This window comes from Akebia trifoliata, chromosome 12, assembly GCF_017979445.1.
Source record: "Akebia trifoliata isolate Shusen 1 chromosome 12, ASM1797944v1, whole genome shotgun sequence".
Classification (NCBI taxonomy): domain Eukaryota; kingdom Viridiplantae; phylum Streptophyta; class Magnoliopsida; order Ranunculales; family Lardizabalaceae; genus Akebia; species Akebia trifoliata.
This window is the reverse complement of record NC_141386.1, coordinates 32,706,965-32,724,561: the sequence shown is the minus strand read 5'-3', so window position 1 is coordinate 32,724,561 and position 17,597 is coordinate 32,706,965. Positions and strand designations below refer to the sequence as shown.

Here is a 17,597-nt window from a genome sequence, read left to right as displayed (position 1 = left end):
CGAAAATTTGGGATAGAAATCTAGGGTTTTTGACAGAGGATCAAGATTAGATTGAAAATGATGGATTGGAGATAAGATTGAATAAACTAAAATTTATCAATTTCTTTCTTTCGGGAAGGCATAGGCACTTTTCGAATAGTTGGTTTAGGTCAGAGAAGAAATCTTTCCTTCCGCAGTAGCTGCCGAATCTTCTACAGATACATGGACAACTGTGTGGACCAATGGACTAACCAACCTTGATCGTTACAAAGGACGATGTTACCACGTTGAGCTTATTGTTGGAGACGAGAACCATTTTTTTTTTAACTGGAGAGGAGAAGCAATATATTTGTTATGGTTGAAGAGTTTGATAATAACTAGTTTTGAAAATGAGGTGGGTGGGGGAGGATATCTCAAATATTCATCAAAACGTGGAGAGGTATATGCAAAATGTTTTTCACCTCTGCTTAAACAAGGCCCCCAATTTTTTTTAAGTTTTTCATCCCATTTTTTTTTCCTTTGTGGAAATTCAAAATTCCACTATGCTTGGAAAGTGAAATTTAGGAGAAAAGGGGGGGTGAGAAGAAGAAAGACAATAAAATTGAAAGGGATGAAGAAAAAATGTAACTCTAGCCGGAGAGGACATTTATCCGCAATAAAATTGTAGCTCACTAGGACCTAAAGTTGTGTTTTATTATATAGATATATAAACATAATTTTGTTTTATCTCATACACAAAATGCAATAAATTATGCTTGGTAGGCAACATCATGTGCCTTTGATTTTGTTAGGTCACCAAAATGGGGAAAACCTAGGTAATTGACAACCCAAACAGCTAGTAACTAGAGCTTAATGAAAAAATTTACATGTACTATTGATATGTGCCTACGATTTTCCTAGGGCTGACAATGATCCATATTCCACTTCGTTGTAAACTCCGCCAAAACAGTCACTAGGATTCGCCAACGTGTATAGGTCGAATCTAGAGTCTTCCACCACTCAGTCACCAGCCTGGTTTTGCAGGCAAAAAGCTTTATTTGCCATTATGGCTAGGTTCAAGGTATTAATGGTCGGTACAACGGAAAATGCATGAACGTTACATAAAAGAGGGTAAAAAGGTTACATAAATAGATCACAAGCCCATTTAGTATTTTCATCCAACGTTTTTTTTTTTTTTAATGGTCGATAGCTCAATTAGATAATCTTCATTGAGATGAGCTCCCTAAATCGTTGTAATAAGGCTTTGACGATTATGGTGGAGCTCAATTTCATGACCTCCACTCGAAACTTAAGGTCAATGGTCCGATCCCAACTTATTTGCAACCATGATCAACAGGTAGTATTTCATTTAATTGAATTTTTCTTCTTTATATTGGATTTTTTTAATCTCATGCTTGACATAATTTATTCCTAAATCAATACTTTATTTTTTTTAATAAAAGAGAAATGGAGATGCAAGAAGAGGAAAAATAAGAAAAAAAAAAAGGATCAATTCTGCCTGAGCTTTTTTTTTTCCTTTTTTCCTTCAGTTTTTTTTTTTTTTTTTTTTTAATCCAAATTAGATTTTGATAAGCCCCAACACACACACAAACATTTGGTAATTTGTGGGATAAATCCCTGAGGGTGGACCCTAGGGGGTGATTCGAACTCAAGGCCTCCGCTTCCTGAGGCATGGTCTTTGAAATCTCACTAGCCCTTTGGTTCGAGATTTATAGGATCATGAAATACTTACTGAGGAATACAAAATCCAATGCATATCCCTAACATAAATTTCCATAGTTGGATTTTGAGTCTACGCAATCAGGATTTCGTGTTTCCTTATGATTTCTATTTCATGAATCTAAGGATCCCAATCCATTCGGAAAAGTAAAAGTAAAACCAGTTTTAGGACAAGATCACAGAGTTACCAAACAGGGTATAAATAGTTGGAGCCACATTGATTTGCCTGCCCTGAACCAATTTTAGAGAGGAAAAGAATTATTGTTTTTAGCATAAATAAGGGTTGTAAATAAACCACAATTTTTTTTGGTGGTAGGTTATGGTTGTTTTGTGGTCTGAAGAGAGCCCAAAATCTATGTTGATTTTGGTGCAAGAACATGCATTGCCTCATGGAGCCTGGTAAGTTCTATGAACTTTGTTTGATTGGTCTTAGTTACTTGTTTTAAATTGGTTTTATGAAATTATAAAGAGTAATTGAGTCTGCAACTTGCATGCAAGGCACACCTTACCTGTTATTAGAGTAGGAAAATGCTGGAATGACACAAAGGTGACAAAAATGATGTGGTGGTATGCACATAACTGTATAACTGTAGATGCTTATTACTCGTATCTCGCAGAAAAGCATCTACGGTAATGTGCATGACACCACATCATTTTGTCATCTTTGCATCTCCATTTTTGTCACCCCAGCACAACTCATTAGAGTATTATGTAGGATGCAATGTAATAAGGTGTGATGTGCTACACCGTATCATTAAGAATTAGATTTGAATATTAATTTAAAAGATTGATTTAGATTAGGATTTAGTCAGGATGAGATCAGGTTTGACCAAGGACCAATCTGATAAGGATTGGATCAGCAAGAATCTTACCCAACAAGGGTTGGATTAGGTCTTCTAATGGGAAAACATATAGGTTGAGTTACCATTTCGTGAGCTGAAAATGAGTTATTTACAATTCCTGCTAACTGTTCATTTTAATTACCAAAATATGAATGATCACATTTTGGTTATAAAAAAAATCAGAACAGGTGGTTTTAAAGTTCCTATTTCACAGGTTCTATATGATTAAGTCCAATTAGTCACTTTAAACCTACGAAATTGTCACTTTAAAAACCATCCAATTTGTTATCGTTCACATTTTGGTAATTAAAATGAACATTGAGCCTGAATCGTAAATTCATCAAAAGTATATCACTTTTTCGTAAATATCCCAAACATACATCCTAAATCTATTTTGCTTGGGTAAATAGTAAATTTAAGTGAATTACAAATTTGTCCGTATTACTTAATTTTAAGGGTATGTTTGATTGCACATGAAAAATAGTATGGAAAATGACAGTTTTCATGTGTTTAATTGCATTTTTCATAGAAAATTATTTTTCACCCACATCCAAAAATTCAAAAACAAAAAAAAAAAAGTTGTATTAGACTTTCCTACCGATATAAGTGGGAAAATAAAATCCACCTCTGTTTTCCATCCCCAAGTTATAATTCTAATTTATCTATTCTTCTTCTCCATCACCACCACTACCATATCCACCATCACACTCAACCTCAACCTCACCATTATCGTCACCGTCAGCATTTTTGTCGTCAGTCAGCTTCTTTTTCCTCTCTCTCTCTCTCTCTCCTTCTTTTTCTTCCCTCACCTTCAATGCCGCCACCGCCAACATGTCCTCCCTTCCCTTCCCTCTTATTCCTCATCTTCTTTTTCTTCTCTTTTTTTTTTCCTTGTTATTTTTTAAAAAAAATATCAAACAATGAATTCAATTTTTTCCATCCTAATCATTTTTCCATGAAATCAAACACATCCTAAATCCAATTTTAGTGTATCTTGGTGAAAAGTAATTTTTGACTTTTTGGGGATTTCTTAGGACTTTCAGTTCAGATCCTGAAATTAGGGCATGAATGGATTTGATTCCTTGGAATATATCCGATTTAAAAAATGGGTCTAATATGGGTTGATGTCCCTTGACCTAAGTTAGATCTTTATCAATTGGATCTAGGTCAAATACAAATCCATCCCTATATTTGAATGATATATTGCTTTGAAAATTATATTTTTATATTTTTTCAATAAACCTTCCTTCTACTAATATGAATTCTTATTAAAAAATATATATATGAATTATAATGGTAAAATATAATAGTATATCAATTACAAAAGAAATATAGAAGAAAAAAAAAAAAGGTTGAAAGATCCGAAATTATCTAACCCGACTTACCCGAATTAAGTAATTTGGTTGGGTCAGATCCAGATCTGGGTTTAGTGAAAGCTAAATGGTTCGAATGCAGTTTTAACTAATTGAATCCAAGGGCTTTAAGCCCTACCTAAAGTCCATGACCATGAGCAGTAAAAAAAAATTAGTTTGTGGTTGTTGAAATTACAATATTGACCATTTAATCATATTTATTTACTTTGTTGGGATGATTTTTCCTATAACACCATCTCCCAATGGAAATCAATGAAAGCACTACAGGTAAAATCCAGGTTTCTAAAGTTCTAAACTCATCAACTCGACTCATTTTGAATGAATTTTAGTATAGTAACTAAGTTCAAATTCTGTAATTAGTCAGTAGGGATTCAATTTGACTAATTCACGTAAATTCCAAAAGAAAAATTAAAAAAATGTAAAAAAAAATCGAGAAAACCTTGAAAAATATATAAATGATGTTTTCGGATTTCTTACCAAAACCCACCGTCTTCAACCTCTTTAAAGTTTAAAATCGTTTTCAAGATTTTAATGTGAAAAAAAATTAAAATTTTGAGGGGAAAGAGTAAAATTGTTTTCATATTCAACCATTAATCAGAAACATTTCCAAAATTCAGAGAAATTTGGGATTATGAATTTGAGTAGACTAAGTAACCAAACTTGTTTAAACCTATTGTTGATATAGATTAAAAATTCAATTGAGTTATATGTGTGATGTTTAATGTTCCTTTTTTTTAAATAATAAAAATATTTTGATGTATTTCTTAGATTTAATAAATATTGATTTGAGTTCTTGAAATCGTCATGATGACCTATCGTAGTGGTACAGGGGTGTCAATGTGTCAATTCTGGTTTGGTACAACTGTTAATTTTTATCAATTCTGGTTGATATCAATTTCGATTCTCAAATTAATGGATTGAATTTGAGCATAGGAACAAAGTTCATGTACTCTAATTATTCGTGGAAGATTTAATTCGACTAATTCAGATAAATTTGAAAAATCTTTGCAGAAGAATTGAAAATTTTTGAAAAATATAGAAATGATGCTTTTGGATTTCTTAGCAAAACCCATCATCTTCAACCTCACGAAAAACCTTTTTCAAATTGTAATGTGGAAGAAAATGAAATTTTGAGGGGAAAGAGTAAAATTGTTTTCATTTTGTTGTGGATTTGCTAATTTCTTATTCAGAAAATTTTACAAAATTTTGAAAAAATTGGGAGAATTTTGGGACAATGAATTTGCGTAGACTCATTACCAAACTTGTTTAAGCTAATTGCTGATAAAAATTAGAAACTCAGCCAAGTTATATGTGTGATGTTTAATGTTCCTGTTTTTCAAATAACAAAAATATTTTCACATATTTATTATATTTGATATACATTTATTTGATTTCTTCAAATCGGCTTTGGTGACCTATCTTAGTGATCTAGAGGTGGCAATGGGTCAATTCTGGTTCGGTTCCTAAAGGATTAACTAGAATTAGAACCACAGCCATCAACTTTTATCGATTCTTGTTCCTATTGATTTCGATTATCAAATTAATGGAATCATGATCAAAATTGTCAGAATTAACTCCTTAAAAGATTTCAAATCTCCGTAAGTTTTGATTCTTAATTCGATTTCCAAGAGACCCGATTCTTATTGGCTCCAATAAAAAAGAATCCAAATCAAGGTTTAGGATTCTGATTCAGGTCAAATGGGTACCCAATGACACTCCTAGAGGGTGTGAGAGCTTTCAAGGCTTACGACATGAGTTAAATTTGAAATAAAATTAAAAATTGCTAATGTTGTTTTTCAATCCTACTAACCTCTAACATATGAGATTGAATATGAGCAGGCAGAGAAGAGGGTAAATGAGAGAAAGAAACTGAGTTGGGACTTCGTGCACATCAAGCTATAAAGAACTAGATACTTTCTATCACCATTGACGAGACTCGCTTATTATAAAAGCAATATTGGCCCTAGTGCTCCACTTCCGATGAGGATGTTTCGTTTCTAGTGTCAAGTCCGATGTGGCACAATGAATCAACAACAACAACAAAACCTTATCCCAAAGATTGTAGTTGGCTAAATAAATTTTATTCCTTCATTCTACCTTGTCCAAAGCCAAGTCTTTTGTTATTGAAAATATATTTATATTTATTTTCTCCATCTTCTTCTATATTTGTTTTTTATTATTTTTTTAATATAAGTAAAATTATATTATAATAAATTTTGGGTCTCCCTTTTGTCATGATAAGTTATTGTTGGAAATCTCCATCTCGTGATGACATTTATTACTTGATTTAAGATGACTGATTTTGGGAATAAAAAATCAACATAATTTTTTAGAAAGTAAAAGAATAATGAGAATTTGGGATAGAAATATCTAGAGTTTTTTCACAAAGGGTAAAGATTAGATTGAAAATGATGGATTGGAGATATGATTGAATAGACTAAATATAATATATCACATGATTAAAGAGTTTGATAATAACTAGTTTTGAAACGGGGGAGGGGGCTTCAGTCCTTTAAACGCAGACATCCATACCCACCCCATCATAAACTTCAAAAAATTTGTATAAAATGAGGTATTTAGGGTCATCAAATTGATTAGAAGGTTTTCTAATCGATCTCTCATCTAAGGGAGTCAACCAGTACCCAATTGCCCGATGTACCTAAAACCGATTAGTAGGTTTTGGGTCTATCAATATGGACTCAATCATTTTTGGGTCTGGTTCTAGGTAGTTATCGGGCCTCCTAAAATAGTAAATTTATGATATTATAATAAAATTTGTAATCTAATTAAATGCTTACAAAGACAAGTTTTAAAGTAAATATAGTTGAAGTAAAATCAAAATACGAAGAAAATGTGAAGTCTTTATTTTTTAACCTTTTCTCTACATCTACTCTTATTCATTTTTCATATTTTTACAATTTCAACAACAAATTAATGGTTCATACTATAATTTTCTATGATTTTAGTTTCAAAAGTTTGATTTACTTGAAGCATTTATTGTTGATCTTAACTTTCTATTGAAGAATTACAAGATAAATTGTTACATCTTATAAATATATAATTGTCTATTTTATTAGATGTTCATTTTTATTTTATTTTTCTTATTCAAAAATACATAATGCATCTTAGTGAGTACCCGAATAGTGTCGGGTATATGTTGGATCTGTTATTGTTCCAAGGATCTCATACCTGAAACCGAAATCAATAGGAATCAGAATCAAGATTTTATTTAGAGTTCGGTTTTGGGTATATGTGGAACCGACCCATTGATACCCCTACACCCGTCATTTCATCTGAATGTTTCTAAGTTTGTCACCTCGTCTTTCAAGAATCAACATCTTATACGTTGTTGCAAAAATTGACAACAAATAATAAACACCTAATAATGAAAAATAAAGAAGAAAACACAACAAAGATATTTAAGAAGTTCACCATTTTCTGATTTACGTCCTCGGAGGCTATTGATCTGCATTTGGCTACTGTTTTGCTAGTTACCTCCTTTTTGACAATCATTTATGTTTGCTACAGTATGAAATATATCTGCATTTGGATTCAATAATCATTCTGCGAGGCTTCAATTCGGTTAATTTGTGAAAATTTCGTATAAAAATCAACAAAAGTTTGAGAAATATTCAAATGTCGTTTCTGGTTTCCTATCCAAACCTATCATGTTCAACATCCCTAAAAATCCTATCTTGTTCTTGAGAAATGTTGAAGAAAATAATTTTTGAGGGGTGAAGAGTAAAAGTGTAAACTTATTTCGTGATTAGTCGATATAGATCATCGATTATTCAATTAATCTTTATGAATTTTTCATAATATGCAGGGAATTTTGTGACTGAATAGAACACTCTAGTTCTTAAAATCAACGATTGGGCAGATTCATGAGAAATCTAGATATTTGATGATAGCTATAACGTGGATACACTCTCTTTATCCTAAAATGTTCTTGATCTTCTTTGGAGGGTTTGTAGAGGTTTTACTTTTCTTAGGGCCTGGACTAGAATTATTAACATGGTTTTTCTTATGGAAGACTTGTGATGATTTTGATCTTCTCTGGAAGTTTTTCCTCCTCTTTGGACTTGAGCTTGATTGACTTGGTATAATTTCACTTTTAAAGAAGGGCTTGAAGGATTGATCTCTGTGGAGGCTTTGTAAAGGTTTTTCTTTACTTTCTGCTTAAGCTAATCCATCGAGATCAACCTCAAACTTTTGAGATACGGCTATGATGGAGATGATTTTTATTTTTTCTTGACTAATGCTGAAGTGACCTCAAGATTGTACTTCACATCGCACATCTTGACGTGAAAGTGCATAGGAACCACAGATGCTCTTTGACGCGTATCTATGGTTCCTACACACTTTCATGTTAAGATGTGCGATATGAGGTACAATTTTGAGGTCACTCAAGCACGACTCTTTTTTCTTATATTGATTGTTTGAATTTCTATTCCTCGGGATCAATTTATACATTCAATTCAATGCGGGACCTATGATTACATCAAAAGAACATGGCTGGTCGAGGCTAAGAACACGATATCAACGAGTACATAATGGAGTTCCTTGCAAATGTGAGTGGAGAAAATGATGAGTTCTTCATCCTTAATCTTACAGGATTAGAGTGTTTCTAGAGAACCAATTTTCTAGAAGAAAAGACTCTTATCTCGATCGATTAGCTTAAGCATGAAGTAAAGAAAAACCTTTACAAAGCCTCCACAGAGATCAAGCCTTCCAGTCCTCTAAAAGTGAAACTCTACTAAGCCAATCAAGATCAAGTCCAAAGAGGAGAAAAAACTTCCACAGAAGATCAAAATCATCACATGTCTTCGAAAAGAAAAATCACGTCAGTAATTCAAGTTCAGGCCCTAAGAAAAGAAAAACCTCTACAAAGCCTCCAAAGAAGATCAAGTCTGTAAACTTTCAAACACCAAATTTTTAAGGCCAAATCCAAAATCCAATTCATAATTAGTTCTTCATTGTTTTAGTTTCAATATTGAACAAGTTTTGTATGAATCAGTTCATTGTTTTTGTTTCAATATAGGACAAGTTTTGTTCTTTTGTTGTTTGAATAAAATTCCCCAATTTCGCTCGTTCCCACCTCAATTGGATCTAGTTTAGTACGTGCTTTACAAAATATTTATAATAATAAAAAATCATGATCAAGGAATCATTCAACACTGATTATTGTTGCAGAAGTTTTAAATATAAAACAAAACTCCAAAAGATGTAACAGTTTTCAGATCCATAAAAGAAGGTAATTATCCTATGTTACATAGAAAATCAACTAATCATGAAAGCAATTTACACTCGGCGATACATAAATGATACACTAATACTCAGCTCTCTTCACTCAAGGATAGTTGCAGAGCAGTCTCTGCTTCCTTCAGGAATAGGCGAGTGAGTTGTTTTTGCCCTCGTCGATAAATTATACTTGACAACCGGTTTCTGCTCATGAACTTTTCTGCACCCATACCTTCGTTACCACTGCGTCAATTTGTCAAAAATTATGAGCTTATCAGAAAAAAAACAAAGATGCATGAATTTGAAATCAAATAACATTTATTATAAGTTGGACAATGACAATGCATAAGCACCTAGAGCCATCACAGAACATTCATCATCGGCAAAGTATTTCCTATGGAATATCAACAAATTCACATTGTTTTCTACTTTCCATTAATGGCTTGGCCAAGTATTTATATTTTAAATTTTTCTGATTTTCTCAAATATGTGTTACATTTGAGAAGTATCATGATGATACATGCATCACAGATGTAGATTCAAATATTTGTATGAATCTGAAAATATATGTATGTGAAGGTCTAGATAATAGTTACATTACACATAATTGAGATAAGATTTAGATGATGTTTTTCAAATATATCAATAAAAAATAATAAAATATCATAGATGACTCATGAAACCTTCAACGGGTTTCTAAAAAAGAATTAGAACTTGCAAATTATCTTAAATGTCGGAAGAGTCTGTGTAGATTTGGATAAGATTTTCAAAACCACAGATGATTTGATTCAAAACTCAGAAAAGTCAACAGAATCCACAATTCCCTAATGGATTGTTTCACTTGGATGATCAATTCAATGAATCTAGCAACAATAGTCCTTTTGAAGGGAAAATCAAAGACTGAAGAATTCTCACATACCCTTCGAGGAGCTCCGTAACATGAGCCTTTTCAAGAAGCTCAGTGTCAAAAGCTTCTGTTCCAGAACCCTCTTCGAGCTCCATCATCCTGAAATTGAAACTTCTGTGAGTGACTGTAGGTGGAGACTGATTTATGCTTATAAAGTCATGATTTTAATTTAAGAAACTAAAACTAAAGAAAATTACAAGTAATGTGATATATTGTAAGTTTTAGTTCCTCTCTGAATTACTTCTCACTAAGGTTTATAAATGTAAAATAAGTGGGTTGTCACCATCTGACACACAAATGAAACTAGTAGAGAACATGTTTATGCCAATAATTCCTTCTGAGACTTACAAGTAGTTCTATTAACTCCACCAAATAGTGGCCTTCTGACCACATGAGCCCAACAATTGTCAAATTGAGTTCCTTTTAAATACCTTTTTACTTCCTACTTAGTTTGAACGGGAGATGAGTTAGTACAAGATTATAACCTATCTGAACTTTTTGGTCTATCTACCATTGAAATTGGAATAAACAAAGATCAAAGGGAAAGAAAATGAGTACTAAAGGAAGTTATTTAAAGAAGAGAGATTCTACTGCCACACGCCCTTTTGCTAACGTCACCCCAATTCATACATAAATCATGAAAGAAGTAGCACACATATACGGGTGGTGTTAGCAAAAGTTGGTGTGGCAATAGAAGCTCTCCTATAGAATTAACAGGAAATAATATGGGATGCTGCCAGAGATTACTTCGTTTGAAGAAGATCAAAAAGCAATTGCAAAGCACCAGAATCCCCACAAGCCTCCCATATTGCTGCACGAACTTCTGTATCAGATGGTTGCCTCCCCTCTCCAGATTCAACAAGCTTAAAAGATAGAAAATTAAAGAAATGAGGATCAAGGACTGCACATAAAAGAACATGAGCAGCACAGAACAAATAGCATGATCGGGAAAAGGATCAAAACTCCCTCCAAAGGCAGACAGAACTTCTATAACTACTTCACAGAAAATGGTATATCTGAGACTTTCTAAAACAGTTCTCCTGACAGTGGTGACAAAACTCTAATTGTCTTTGAAAAACTAGCCATGTAAATGGTAAGTATGAAGAAACATATACTTGTATGTGTGGCCCCCCATTAAGATCCACTATCTCTAATAATTAACTACTTGACCAGTATAATTGATGGAGTTAAAGACGAGGAAACACATATTCATGTTTGTGTGTGTGTGTGTGTGTGTGTGTGTGTGTGTGTGTGTGTGTGTGTGTGTGTGTAAAATAAAAATAAAATTTTCCAACTTTTTAGCAAAAATCCCAACTATTCAAATAGAAACTATTTTGAGGAAATGCACCTCTTCTAGCAATGATGAAACATTAAGCAGCTCCTCCTCTTTCATGGCTATGGTCCGTAAGGCAGTTAAGAAATCCTCAGGGAAAACTAGTTTGTCCAAATATGGAGGCATCTTGCGCTGACCACTCCAACTATAATCACACAACCGACCATTTGAGAACTTACAATTGTCTTCATTTTGTTGGAGGCCCGTTGAAAAAAATCCATGATCTAGTAATCTTCTAGGTAAAAGACATCTCATCTCACCCTTCTGCAAACACCAATCAGGTCTATCAAGGAAGAAAATTTATAAATAATTATGTCTGAGAAGAAATTAGTATGGATGCACCAATACATAATTTTAGCTATGTTAACTTGAAAACATATGAAAACCTAAATCCACTTAACAATATGGTGAGATGGATGACCTGTATTTCAAGAAGCTGCGCCTTGGAATCAACAAAAGGAACTCTCTGAAAAGCTTCGATGGGATAATGGACCTGTGTTTTTCAGTCAGATCCACTGATGGGCAATTTCATCTTAATAACTACGACAAGGAGGTGCTCAATTTAGGATATTCTTCTCACAACCAAACATGATTTAAAAGGTCAAAGAAAGACAAATATTAAGAGTAACTACTAAACATAAGAAACGTCATTCAAGGGCATTACCATAAGATAGTCGTCTGGATTATTATCAATGACAAATCCATAAAGATATAGTAATTCCTGCAACAAACGAGGAAATGAATGTAGAAGCTTGACTAAGGAATGCATTGCACAGTTATTTGATTTGTAATTGTTGAAAAAGGACACTTTGGAGAAATGAACCATCTATAAATAAAACCTCATTATAGATGACGTGCACATATTCATTTAAGAAAAAAAGGACTAAAATAAGAGAACGTTGAAGGTACAATGTTTTAACACAATGTAAAATAACACAAACTAAAAAAAATTGAAAAAAAGAGCATCCTTTCTTCAAGAATGAATACATTTTTATGCTAAGCAAGGAAGCGGGATTTCATCATAAAATTATTTACATGTGTTTTTGGGGGGACATACCCACTACGGAAAATTACAATCTGAAATTTGGGACATCCATAGAATCACCCAAACATTGCCTTCTAACTATTAGGGGAAGCTTTTCTATTGATGAATAAATTTTATCGGACTTCTTTGCAGTCATTCTTGCCAACGCATCTGCCACATAATTTCCTTCTCTATAAACATGCTTGACCGTCCATCTTACATTCTTTAAGACTTCATTTGACAACATTAACCAATGATCTACATCGTCCAGGGGTAATTAGCACGTTGTTAAACAGACATCAAAATTCCGATGTTCAAAAGTCTGTTCTTCCTCTTGAAGAAAACATATCTAGACACCAATTGAACCAATCTTCTTCTTCTTACCTCATCCACTCAACATGCTTTGTGGGGGATTTTCCAGTCAAATAGTTTAATTTTCAATGCAATCATACTGTTCTAGAAACCCCCCATTTTGTGTGGTCAAAGCTTGGGAACGAAATTGATTCCCGAGCTGATTTTGAAGAGAAATCACCATTTTCTACCGGTTTCCACACCACTCAACCATTCCCATGGAAATCATTTTTTGAGCAACTTCATTTGCTATTTCCCCCCAAATAGCTCCTTACCCTGTCGATGTTCCACTTTCCATCACATAAAATTTCTGATATCAAACATCATTATGGATTGATGGAAACCTTCCTACCAGCAGTCCCACTCCCGACCAGATGTGATGCATCAAGAACGTGCCCCTACCAACATTGATTTAATGTTTCAACAATTTCAGGGTATGCTCCCAATCTGTTGTGATGCATCAAGAACATGCCTCTACCAACATTAATTAAATTTTTTGGTATAAGAAATTAAGAATACTAGTCCCACTCTTTCACAGACTGAGGATTTTATTATTTGTTCTTGTGTTTTACTTGATCTTTTGAATGGGCATACACTTAGAAGTTCCAATGAAGATGCCAATTTGTTGGTCAAGGAGGGCTCACAAAATCATTGTACTTTTGAAACAGCCCTCTAGCATCCTTTTGACATAATTTCCATACATTATTTATTTAATAAAAAACGATACGCCCAGACACACATGGAATGGACTCTTACTTGACAGCAGAAAGTACCTCATTTCCTTTGTTGCCATAACTAATGGATATCTCTTTGTCAATTTGGAAGGGACTCTGTTCAGCTTTACAATGGGTACAAAATGAATGACTAGTGGTTAGTTAGGTAATATAGATACTTGAACAAAAGCAACAATTAATATTGAACTTGATAAGAGTTGTGTTACTGTGGAAAAAAAAAATAACAAATTAAATTGAAAACAAAAAAAAAACTACTCATAAAAGTTTTAGGAATTAACATCTATATAAATGTTACAACCACTAATGTTTATTTAAAAATAAATAAATATATAAATAAGTCAATAGGTGACCACACAGGTAACATCTTGGAAAGCATAAAATATTTAGGACTACGCAGTCTTTGGTAGATGAGGGAGTTCAAAATTAAATTTCTCCATTCAAGAGTAGATTATCATGCAAACAAAAAAATGGCGAAGTATGAACAAACAGATCATAGACTAATTCCAACAAAAAGCCTGAATCAATACATGCCGATGATAAAAATAAAAATTTTAAAAAGAAAAATGAACTTGAAAGTTGACATTGATTGTAAGTCTCTGGATATTCAATGTGAGATTTTCACATTGCAGAGAACCTCAATGTGAAATCCCGTGTATGAGTTTTCTACATATGTTGAATATAACCAAAACATATTTGAAATTTAGAAAAGGGGATTGATTTCTCCATTGAATTTTTACCTCTTGCAAAGAAATTCTGCAATGTAGCTCCCATTTTACTTCATCCCAGACCACAGAATGACAAGATTTCTCCAGAAGAGGGAAAAAGTTCTATAGAAAAATCAATTCCCTTTTGAAAAATTGGATATTACAAGGATATTTAGTGGAAATTTAATACCAGATAGGAGATACATGGAAGCGGGAACTCCAGTTGTCAGTCCTGAACTATCAACTTCCCATGTTGCTGCAGCCTTTAAATCTGAAACAAGAAGCCAAAAACATACATTTATTGGTACTCTCAGGGTTTCGTGGCAATCATTCCCCATGTCTCTTCTACCTGTTTTCCCTACAGAAGAGGTGTTGATATATTCATAACACTAATGTATTCTGAGTTTTGAAGGACATGGAACGAGTTCTGCATCTTGAACATCATGCTCACTAACCATATAAGAAAGCTAGGAACAATATATATAAGAATGGTAGAGATTAGCAATGTACCATGGTTGCAGAAATCAATGCCAGGGACAAGACCCTCGACCCAGATGGATTCTCCTTGTGGAGTAGAAGAAGTTGCTTCAGTAACTTTATTTTCAACCTCACTACCATTGGAGCCTGAAATGACAAGAACGTTTTTCAGTCTCACTTGACCACCAAATTAGTTGTCGAAAACCCGATTCATATCTTTCAATTTTTTTATGATAAAGTAAACTATATCAAAATTAGATAATGGTGAGATGGACAACCAATGAGAAGAATGATAACCACACCTTCTTCATCCTTCCCAGGACTCAACACTTCACTGGGAACTTGAGAAGCGGGAGTGCCAAAATCCTTGTCAAGGGACAGAGAGCAATTATCTAGCTCTTCTAGCATTTGCGGGAACACGCAGGAATGTGGAAAAGGTATGTTCAAAGCACGGGTCCAAAATATGGAGTTTGCCCTACCATACGGCATTGCAAGATGTAGCAATCAAATATATTAGCACAAACATATGAATGAAGCAAATGTGACAGGTATGTCGCATAAGACAAGCTAAAGGCTGGGAAGCAAGGATTATGTTGCATAATATCTTTCAAAGAAAAAAGGATTCATGCTGCTACCCAATAATTCAGATAAGGCATAAATGATACTTAATGCTCGGACTATGTGTCTCCAAACTTTGAAAAACATATCACAGAAATGATTGGCACATGAAATGTAAAGTTCATATCAAAGAACTCTTTGAGAAGATACACACCAGAGGAAATCTTCGAAACGCACCTCGCTGTTAAAAGAAGCAAACAAAATCATTAGTATCCAATTAAGAGGATCTTAAAAAGGAATAGGAATGACAATCAAAAATAAAAATCATAGCTCCAAAATTCTTCAAACTAACTTTTTTTTGGCATAAAACAAGTTTATTTTAGCTCATTGTCTACAGTGGAAAAGCAAGAAAAGTGAGAAAGACTTCATCATTATGAAATTGTGCAGTGAACAACATGATGAGATAAATTTTAATTTCATCAAATGAACAAGGAGAAGTCAACCTATGACCACTGGGCTACAACTGTACTCTAGAAGGGGTACAGTAACAGTGAGAGCACACCATTTATAGTTCAAAAGCATTCCCCCTACTTCACAAAAAATTATAGGCTATCATTTTAATGAGAGATTTCCCAATATAGGTCAAAATAAATCATTGATGCAATTTTTCGTCAAAAAATAAATGACAATCTCTTGTCATGACCTCTACTAAAAATTTATTGACCCAATCAGCTCAAAGGGGTACTAGAAAGTGACACTAAGTCCAGGGATCATCTCATTTGAAGAGACAGTCAACTCTAATGTACTTGATGCACCATAAGAAGAAGAACAGGAAGCACTTTTTTATTAGTAAAAGTGAAAACAAACATTAATTTTCATGTCCTTTAGACCACAATCACCCAATTCGAGTAACAAAATTAAGATGAGATCATGAAATCTACCAATCGATATAATCATGGTTATTCATATCCAATAATACTACTTTATTCTCTGGCATACAAAATTAAGATGAGATTACCAACTTCACCGACCTTTCAATTTCCCCATGAAGAAGTTCCATAACCAAATCCTTCACCTTATCCTCATACAGAGAGTGCAACGTTTTCTTCTGTAATAGAAATAAGTTTCTAATCAAATAAGCTGTATAAAGCTAAAATTCCAAAACTAAGCTAACTAAATAAAAAACACCCGAGTGTTCACCTGCAATTCAGTAGCTCGATATAACGTTGTCCCCTTTAGCTCCATGAGCTCATCATCGGTAAACCAAAGTGGATTTCCAAAGTTGGTTGGAAGCATATCAAGGTACCTGTGATAGTTCCTCAGTTAGTAAGTTCTAAGGCTTAAAAGGACACGTCATAACAGAATAATGGTGAGCTGATGATATTATATTAATAACATCATAACGTTATAATGCGGAACCCACTATTCATTATCACATAACAATAAAAAAATATCCATTCCCAAAATGGGTAAAACGAAATTGAAGTGAAATGGCCTTTAATTTTTATACTTTGACATAGAAATTTGCAATTTTTAAAATATGAACTAATATATCGTCGTTATAACGGCAATTATTATAAAGAAAATGATTGGTTGTTATATGGGGTTGCATTCTATAACAATAACATAATGAGGTTATTGCATTACTATTCTTCGCATCGGCTTACTTACGAATAAATCATGGTAAGAGCATCCGAAAAATATAAATACATTAAATAAATAATTCAAAATGCAAACTTACGGCTTCCACGATGAATTTTTACGAAGACGCTCCACAGTTAGGAATAAATTCATCAAGAACCGATCATCTACTTCTCCTTCTTCAAACATTGCTCTACATTTAGGTCCTAAAGAAGGATCTTGTAGTACTCTCATTGGAGTTATAGCTAAATCTAGCGGAACAACTAGTAAAATTCCTGAAAAATTCAAACTTGAAAAGTAAAATCAGAACTAATTTACGTGAAATGTGTGGAAACGAAAGATGATCGAAAGCTACCGTTACTATCTCCATCACTGTTAGAGTAGAAAATACCGAACCCTTTGTTGGGACCACAGTGTTTGATCTCGCAACCACGAAACTCGACTCTGTTAGCCTGGATTCTAATTCGACAGTTTTAATAGATTCGGGGAAAAAAGTAAACTTTCGATAGAAAATTAGGGATTTTGATAAGAATACTGGACCTGTAACCATTGTAGGAATCGTTCGAGCTTGGCTTCTTCGTTGTTCTCCATTGCTGAGCTCCAACACAGCTTTCGATTTGAAGAGTGGCGACTCCGTATTAGGCCTTGAGACATTCTATTGCCACACCAACTTTTACTAGGAGCACCCTAACTCATCATTCATGTGATATTGGC

The 17,597-nt window shown here is 33.6% G+C and overlaps 1 protein-coding gene and 1 long non-coding RNA gene across 2 annotated transcripts; one reads left to right on the top strand and one right to left on the bottom strand.

The window, feature by feature from the left end:
- Positions 1–1,150: 1,150 nt before the first annotated feature.
- Positions 1,151–6,429, top strand: LOC147389625 (uncharacterized). The gene is made up of 3 exons (XR_015170582.1): positions 1,151–1,315; positions 2,015–2,097; positions 5,753–6,429. It is a non-coding gene; the product is annotated as an uncharacterized LOC147389625 (long non-coding RNA).
- A 2,640-nt stretch (positions 6,430–9,069) lies between these two features.
- Positions 9,070–17,574, bottom strand: LOC147389624 (SET domain-containing protein). The gene is made up of 16 exons (XM_086418907.1): positions 17,424–17,574; positions 17,239–17,335; positions 16,984–17,158; positions 16,443–16,548; positions 16,274–16,350; positions 15,457–15,483; positions 14,987–15,159; positions 14,718–14,831; positions 14,398–14,478; positions 13,543–13,607; positions 12,059–12,115; positions 11,816–11,887; positions 11,410–11,658; positions 10,809–10,924; positions 10,074–10,160; positions 9,070–9,397 (listed from the first exon to the last, which is right to left on the bottom strand). Exons 1-16 carry the CDS (start codon positions 17,535–17,537, stop codon positions 9,250–9,252), a joined length of 1,758 nt encoding a protein of 585 aa, XP_086275033.1. The 5' UTR covers positions 17,538–17,574; the 3' UTR covers positions 9,070–9,249.
- Between the last annotated feature and the right edge of the window lie 23 nt (positions 17,575–17,597).